The 9317-nt window shown below is 35.6% G+C and overlaps 1 protein-coding gene across 1 annotated transcript; it reads right to left on the reverse strand.

Moving 5' to 3' along the window:
- Positions 1-7: 7 nt before the first annotated feature.
- LOC107730402 (sacsin-like) lies at positions 8-6983 on the reverse strand (the record flags this gene model as incomplete). Its single annotated transcript, XM_016541248.1, has 5 exons — positions 6949-6983; positions 6671-6758; positions 2489-2600; positions 1800-1946; positions 8-960 (listed from the first exon to the last, which is right to left on the reverse strand). Coding segments are annotated over exons 1-5 (1335 nt in total), but the record flags the coding sequence as incomplete, so codon positions are not given.
- Between the last annotated feature and the right edge of the window lie 2334 nt (positions 6984-9317).

Genomic DNA, 9317 nt, shown 5'->3' on the forward strand with positions numbered 1-9317 from the left:
TATGTACAGTCTTCGATAGGTCAGGCCAAAGGTTGTACACAGTGGAAGAAGGCAGGGCTGAGTTTCCTGATAACTGAATAGCATCTAGAATCATCTTGAGATATACATGGGGAAGAATCTCTCTTGTGAGCAGCTCATTCCACATCGCAGACTCATCATTCTTCTGATCCTCCTCTTGCCACTTGATGAACCTCCGATTGTCTGTCAGGCCAAAGCAAGCATTGATGTGAATGGGAAGTCCGGTTTTGTTTTGTTCATTATTTGGAAGTGGCAGAAAGCAACATAGCCACCCATTGCAAAGTGATCTGTCTTCATCTAATCGAAATGCTGCGTCAGCTTGAGGGTAGAAGCTCAGCTTACTAGCTAGAGAGTCAATCTCTAGTATATATCCCTGTTTAAGAAGGCAAGTTGTCACAAGCCACTGGGACTTTGTTTCTTCCATTTGCTGGGAAATCTGTGATTTTTTTTTTAAACATGTTTTTCTGTCAAACGATTCCTGCTTGATATGAGAAAGGTCAGTAATAAAGTGATTTGACTCTGAAACTTTCAGCCTATTGTTGCAGAGGCCATTGGTGTCAATATGCAGTAAAGTAATAGATGACACATTTCTCAGAAAAAGAAGACTGATGTCTGCATCAGCAATGAAACTGTCAAAGAGCTGGGTAACTTTTGTGGTGTTATATAGGTTATTGGAGATCTCAGAAGCCTCATTACGCAGAGGAAAGCGGAAGAGCGTTCCTTTGAAGTATTGCTCCTCGCTGATGACCTTCTCCCAGGTACAACTTTTTACTTGACTGACAGTATTTTGAAAGGGCTGAAACTGATCTCTCAAGTTCAAAAGGCTCTCTCTGTCCTCTTCGTCATTCAAAGACCATCGATAGCCTTCTTCATCCTCTCCAAACATCATCTTTTGTGGATCAAAAATGGCTAGGTGTTCAGAACTGAAGACACATGGCAAGTCTGTAAAAAAAACAATAATCCATTTTAATATTGTTAACATCTCTAGTGTTGTGCTAAATCCTGTGTCAGAATCTGACATCCAAAGTACCCTAAAATGCAGTTATTTGTTAAAACTGATGTTGCTGTCCATCAGTTCAATGCAACCAGATTGTTGATTGTTATAATACACTATAATTAGGGATACACCAATCCTAGTCAATACAAATAAGGCGATATTACATTTATTTTTATCTTGAAATCAGTGCAACATTTTAATTAACAGTTTAGGGATTGGCTAAATACTATATCTAAGAGTGTTATTAAATGTGTTATTTTTAGTGTTACGTATTTAAAGATTAACTTGGATGATGAGTGTTAGCTGATGAACAAAAATGGGAAATGACCATGCACAATTAAATGTCCAATATCGCATTTTACTATTAATAATAGACTGACCTTCAAACAAGATTACTGTAATCTGTAACATAGTTTATTTCTGTTGTGATACCTACAATAATAATATTGATAAACATATAGCCTACCCTCTGACAATTTAACAGCATAGCAGAATTCAAAAAGAAAATTAATTATTAAAATATTACTGTGAACACATCATTCTGTCAAGCTAATTTGTTAGTATGCTAACAATTAGAAAGCTATAGATACAAAAAAAGAACATTTGGTTTAATCATTATTAGCTTAGATTACATAATGTCATATATATTTAAAAAGACATTGACTGACATTTGCGATGTTGACACTACATAAATCAACAAGCAATATTGTAGGATTTCTAATTAGCAGGCAGTAGAATATGCAAAAAAAAAGAAGAGCCAGTCTGGCAATGTAGCATATTTTACCTGTAATATGATAAACTGAGTTGAAACCGATCCCAAATCTCCCAACTTTCGTTGGGTCATCCTGCTTGATGCTTCTGCCAACTCTCTGAATACCCTCCCAGTCTTCCTCTGTAAAGGCTGCATCATTGAAGGCATAGAGAGCAGGTCCTGCCAGATCAAAGTTATAAATGGCTGATCATACAAAAGTGATCAAACAAAAAACTTTAGTCTTTTGCATAGAAGAGTAAAGGATTTCAGTACTAGTCCTAGCAGACAAAAATGAAACATGTCTCCCATACATGTACTCTGTGCACTTATTTGGAGCCTATTTTTTAGGACTAAACATTGATTTTGACCTAGTTTTGGATATCTACAGCTTGTGATACAACCGTGGAGACTGGTGCTTTTCAAAAGGGGTTGAAGCACAGATATCAGTGGATTAATGGCAAAATGTGTCTAAAAGTTTGATTTAGTATAAAAAGTACTCTAAATTTCAGAACTCAAACTCCTTCCCATTTACAAAACAGAAGATAAGCTGCAAAACTCCTGAAATCTTCATAGTTGTGGCATGTGATACAACAAAGAAGGATGGGTATGCAAACAAATGCAAAGCCCTACAGGGTAAAATCCTTTGTTGCAGGCTCTACAATAATTTTGAGTCTAATGTGACCACCCATTGAATCTGCTCCCAGTGTTTACAACACAAATACCTTGATACTTTCCAAGCTCTTCAGTCCACAGGCTGTGAGTCCCATAATGTCTCTCATCATGAATAAACACCACAGTTGAAGCTCCTGCATCATCTGCATTCTGTATCAGCTCCTGATATTTTATAGAATAATTATTATTGACTGAGGAGATATAAGATGCATACCATTTGATACACAATTGACCCTTCGCAAAAACCCGCCCTCCTTAGTTACTGTTGCTATGTCCTAAAAAGCCATGTCGTTCTCACACTATGAGGAAGTATTGGTATAACTGTCTTTTTTAATGTGTTTTGTACTGGTTTGTATTATGTGTGTTTTTTGCTAATGGACCTTGAGTCTGGAAATAAAGTTGAATAAATGAATGAATGTCTACACCTCATGCTCTCACACAGTGAAAAATACATAGCGGAGCAAAGAGGAAAATGATAACATGCTGACAGACAAGACAGAGCAGGTTACTTTAGGTATACAACATGGTCTCAGCTTTCAAATGTTGTCATTTTTTTAAAGAAATTAAAAAAAAAATGTAATGGCTCTTTAATGTGTCGTGACAGATCACTGCAGTTAGGGTTGCCAACCGTTCCATATACGGAATCGTCCCGTATTTAAGGCATCAAAGAAGTGTTCCGTATGAAAGCTATACGAAATGCAGTTTGTCCCGTATTTAAAGGCACAGTATGTAATTTTCGCCGCTAGAGAGCGTGTATTCAAAATAAACAAATAGACAAAAGGTGTAGTTTGATGACGTCGTGACTGAGTGTGGAATCATGGGAGTTGTGGTCTTCATCCCCACAGCCGATGCAATCCAACAGGACTCAGGCAGAAATCATGTTCATGGATGAGCTAATGATTTATTAACGTAGTAGAATGAAGCAGGGTGAGGCTGAAGCCGTCGAAGCGAAACGAGGCAGCTGAATGAGTGTGACACACGGCTCGAAAGCAGCGGAACTTTTATCTATTGTTCCTGTGGCTCAGTGGTAGAGCATTGCGTTAGCAGCGCAAAAGGTCATGGGTTCCATTCCCAGGGAACACGCATACTGGGAAAAAATGTATAGCCTGAATGCACTGTAAGTCGCTTTGGATAAAAGCGTCTGCTAAATGCATAAATTATAATTATTATTATGCTACAGTCGACCGCTTCCGCTCCTTCCGGTAGTGCGTATGTGGGGAAAAAAAAAAGCAGCGCTGTTTTATCATACTAGATACATTTGAACATATTTTAATAAAAAATCTTACATATTGTGCCTTTAAGGCATATGCCGTATGACCACCTACGAATAACAAACCCTAAATTGAGAATTAATCATTCTTTTTTGACAAGTGTTTGATTTGTGTGGGAGTCTTTAAGACCAAGCGGAATGTTTATTTTTAAAACAAACAAGCAAGCCCTGTCCAGATTTTAAAAAAGTAACGCAAAAGTAACGTAACACATTACTTTCCATAAAAAGTAACTAAGTAACGTAATTAGTTACTTTTTTATGGAGTAACGCAATATTGTAATGCATTACTTTTAAAAGTAACTTTCCACAACACTGTGATTCAGTATAATAAAATTCATTTAGAATGCTCCCAAAATTCAAGATATGGGAGCAGAAAATGTAGGCCCTATATATTTATATAATTTCATATAGTTGATCAATATCACACGAAGAGTGCCATTTTTTTTCGCAAAAATCACAAATGTTATGTGGCTCTTTAATGTGAAGCCCTATATATTTATATAATTTCATATAGTTGATCAATATCACACGAAGTGTGCCATTTTTTTTTCGCAAAAATCACAAATGTGATATTGATTTTATACAACCATTCAATAATCAAGAAGTTAATTTCAGACACCAAATTGCCTATTTTTTGCTCTATTTCGCCAAGAAAAATGGTTCCAAACAAAGCCACAGCACTGTTTTGCTTCTCTGAAAAAAATGACAATAGTTGGGTTTCCATCCAAAGTTGCGAATTTAACTTATGCGCAAAACTGGAATATCGTATAAAACATTTGCGAACAAGGATCGTTTCCATCCAACAAGTCAAAGAGAACAAAATCATCACTTCCTGATAAACTGGCACTATAAATCACTAAGAAAAGTAGGAGAATATAATGATTTTCATATATAATAAATTACTTGCGCCTCAGAGAAAGCAGACGGAACACAATAAATGCGGTCATTGCTGCTGTTTGGGACAATGAATGCGGTCATTGCTTTCGGAGATGGATGCTGATGTTTGGGAACGCAGTAGTGTAAGACATTTCTGGGAGGCAATTATACAGAAATACTTTGATGACAGACTTTGCTCGAGCATTTCTGAATGACCAAAACAACATTTCAGATGCTGTGAAATGAGATCGGTCCGCTGGTTAGTCAGGTTTTGCCGTCCCATAGTGCAAAGTCACATGATTTTTTGATGCGCTTGGAGGAATTTATTCGCAAAATGCATTTCCATCTCCCATTATTCGCATCAACCCTTTTTCGCACCAGTCAAAAACCACCTCAAGCGAGCGTAAAAACTTTTTTTGCGAATTAAGAGATTTTTATTCGAAATTTGGCGTTTCCATCACTCGTTTCTCATGCGATACTTCAACATGCGCATTAAAATAGGGTGATGAAAACATAGCTAGTGTTTCGTTCCTGAATGAATCAACCATTTAAATGATTTGGTTCAATCGCAATGACTCACTTAACAGTGACTTGCTGCCACCTACTGGCGGTTTTAATGGATGATTAGGGGGACCCCCCCCCAAGAGCTTTGACACAATTCGAACACTGAATTTAACATAACAGTTTTCTATTTTAATATTCCTGATAATTCCTGTGAAGCAAAGCTGAATATTCAGCATCATTACTCAGGTCTTCATTGTCACATGATCCTTCAGAAATCATTATAATATGCTGATTTATAATCAATGTTGGAAACAGTTGTGCTGCTTATTATTATTTGGGACCTGTGATATTTTTTCAGGATTCTTTGATAAATAAACAGTTAAAAAGAACAGTATTTACATTTACATTTAGCAGATGTTTTTATCCAAAAATAGGACAATGGAAGCAATCAAAATCAACAAAAGAGCAATGATATACAAGTGCTATAACAAGTCTCAGTTAGCTTAACGCAGATTTTTAAAAAAATAATATAATAAATAAAAAGACAACAGATAGAATACAAAAAGATTAGAGAAGCTAGTGTTCGTTTTTTTTTTTTTAAAAGAAAACAAGCAGCAAATGAATAGAGTGCAAGTCTTGTTAGAAAAGATTTCTATTATGAATAAATTCTGTTCTTTTTATTTTATTTATGGAACACAAGTTCCAAAAAATATTAAGCGGCACAAGTTTCAACACTGATAATAAATCAGCATAAGAATGATTTCTAAAGGATCATGTGACACATGAGGACTGGAGTAATGATGCTGACAATTCAGTGCTGCGTCACAGAAATAAATTCTATTTTAAAGTATAATAAGATAGGAAACCAATATTAGAAATTGCAATAATATTTAACAATATTACAGTTTTTTTTTTCTGTATTTTTGATCAAATAAATACAGCCTTGATGAGATAAGAGACTCCATTAAAACATTATCTAATATATCCCTCTGAAACGACATAAATAAAGTGTATATAAATGCATATTTTGCAAAAAAAGAAAAAGTGGACGGACACTGTTGCACTCTATTGTCATAATATCCACTAAATAGTATAATTGAACGTTGTCCAAGGTAACCAATTTCCTAAATCCAATTCTTCTTACATAATAAATATTCTGTATCTATTTATATATATATATATATATATATATATATATATAATAAGCCTGTGTGTGTGTCCCTTATTTTTCTATGAAAAACCACAATTGTCCCTTATTTTCCTTTTCTGAAGTTGGCAACCCTAGTCTCAGTTCAAGCAGCACATGAACCAATCGTCTTTTCATATTTATATAAAGCATGAAATAAACATGAATGAACATCAGATCCTATTTTATTTCAACCGCGGAAGATGTCAATACACAACATTTTTCAAGTTTAAGTCCACCAAAGTTAACCTACTCTCCAGTCTGATTTGTGCCGGACAAGATGGTGGATTCGGCGTTATGATTGGTCAGATCGCCTGTCAATCAAGTTCTTTGCAAACGGTCAATTATTCATGTAATATGTAAAGGTTTTTTTTTTTATTTTATTTTTTTACCTACCTTCAATATTTGTCCCCCATCTGGGTACCTTCTCAAAATTTCCTTCAAGTAATCAATAAATGGTGGAGATGTAGCACCAAATTTATTTCTACATTGAACAAAGTAAAGTTTATCACAAAATGCACAAAACAAGTGTTAGTATGTTTGGGATTATTTGTAAAACATATTAGCCTTATTACTGACTTTTTTCATAAACTCCTAAATACTTTACTAACAGTTCACTTTTAATCAGATATTAAATTGTCTTAAACATAAAACATTCAGTGAAAACCACTTACTTCTTTTTCTTCTTTTGCCTTGATGCTGAACTCATTGTCTTTCTTTTACAATCTCTGTTTGAAAAAAACAATTAACTTCCAAAGCATTCTTTTGAACATTTCTTATTCCATTGTCATTGTTAAAATACAGTTTTTTGTTGTTGTTTTTTTTTTTTGCCATGTAGTAGTTTGCATTGCTTTCTTGGGTCTCCTGTGGCTTTATAGCTACAGAACAGTTCATGAGTATACATACACCTTGCAGAATCAGGAAAATATTGATAATTTAAAAAAAGCAAGAGTGAATATAAAAACTGCATTTTATTTTTATATTTTGTACTGCCCAGAATAAGCAATTAAGTTATTGCACAAAACAGATGTTTACATATAGTCCAAAAGACAAAATATTGAGTTTATACAAATGAACAGTTCAAAAATTTTACATATACACTGGATTCTTAATACTGCGTCTCATAACCTTGATCCATTACTGTTTTATGTTATGTAATGGTTGTTCATTAATCCCTTGTTTGGCCTAAGCAGTTAAATTTCCCACTGTTTTCTGGGATCTTCTGAATGCTTGTGTAACCCCTCCGGTTACTTGCTACGTTCACTCTGAGCAGTATTCAAACTGGTGTTTCTGGCATGGGAGGAGGGCTCACCAAATTAATGTACATTCTGCAATGTGTCACACATTCACATTAAAAAAAAAATATATCTTTCTGATATTCAAAGGTCTCTTACTGCCTTCCTCCTCAAAGTCACCATTCACTTCCTTTATATTCAGTCACATGAGAAAAGGAGTATACTTCAGAAAAGTGAAATAGCTTAAGTTATAATTTCTCTAAAACAATACTGCCTTGTAAGGAGCTGTTTTTCAAGGACATATATGTCAGGATCCTGCCCTGACAGTCTTGTCACTGTTTAATGTTTCTTTCTTTGTCTTGTGCTTGAGCACAACTGGGTGAGTCTTTGTTTGTGTTCCTCTTGTCTTGCCTCCTTGTTTCCTGTTACCATGCCCCCTAGTTTAATCCTCGCTGGGCTGACTGTGTTCACTTGATCCTCTGCTCCCTATTTATTGTGCTCCTTGCTCTCATGTACAGTATTTGCATGTGTGTGCACTCAAACAATATTCTTGTTCTAGTTGTGTATTTGATGTTGTTGTAGTTCAACTGTATCCTTCGTTGTTGTTGTTTTTCTTTCTCTAGTCTTCTAGTTAGTTATTGCCCTTATGCATCCCATTTTTTTTTCTTTTTCAACTTCTACTCATTTTCATCTCTAGTAGTTCATCCAGTTCCCAGTTCGGTTTGATGCACAAACACAGATATGTTCTGGCCGACATGTCTAAACTAAAGTATATAGAAAGAATAAATCAGTCTGCATGCACAATAAACTAGTACAATTTATTTGCATCTCTCAACAGAATGTTTCTTGCAGGTTTTAATCAAATGTTATTTAATAATAGTATGTGTTCAGTATGTGCCTCAGGCTTGCACAGTATTGACAAATCACTTATCAGACTCCTCAGAAATCAACTTCGACAATTGGTTGAACCGGCTAATTTGGTTATTTTTGAGTCAGATGTGCTACTTCACCTGTGCGTCTTCTTTGACCAACTCGGAACTAAAGTTCAATTAATTTGTTCCCTGCCTTGTTGTACAACCTACAATAAAAAAAAATGAAGTTCCATTTTGTGAACCCATTTAACTGTTTACTTTCCTGAGAACCAGCTCAAAATAATTATTCATTCAAGAATCAGATATCACTATTCCCTTCAAGTTTTGTTCTTTTGTTTAATTTTATTTATTTTGATTCCTAGTTTTATTTTTCATTCGTTTTGTTTCTTAGCCTCTTGTTTCATTTATTATTTTCTCCTGCGCCATGCCTTGTTACCTTGCATCTTGTCTTGTTCATTGTCTTGTGTTCGCTCCTGCCCCGCCCTGTATCCTGAGGTTTCCTCTCACTGTCTGGCAGCAAGGCTGGTGTATCTGTCTGATACACTTAAGTGTGAGCCTCCGCCTAGAAACAAGACTGGTGCTACTGTACATCTGAGAAATCAAGCTTCTGGTTTCCTCCTCTTCCTCGCCATTTTCCCGCTTGGTGCTCCCTCTTCTTCTGCAGCCCTCAAGCCTGTTGTCACCCAGGACTGGTTTCAGTGGTCACCCTCCCTGCCTGTCATTGTGTCATCTGTTTGCACCGTGTTTCACACCTCACTCTCCTTGTTGTGCCCTGTGTACACCATCATTACTCATTCTGCATCTGGGTCCTCTCTCTTGCAGATCCGTGACAGTATTTCTTCTTTTCTTATTGTTTCGAATTTAGCTAGGAGTTTCTAACTAAAATTAAGTAACACTCTTTCTGTTTTTCTCTGTTTAATGTTACATTACATATGT

This window comes from Sinocyclocheilus rhinocerous, unplaced genomic scaffold (assembly GCF_001515625.1).
Source record: "Sinocyclocheilus rhinocerous isolate Xijiao unplaced genomic scaffold, SAMN03320098_v1.1 scaffold4178, whole genome shotgun sequence".
Classification (NCBI taxonomy): Eukaryota; Metazoa; Chordata; class Actinopteri; order Cypriniformes; family Cyprinidae; genus Sinocyclocheilus; species Sinocyclocheilus rhinocerous.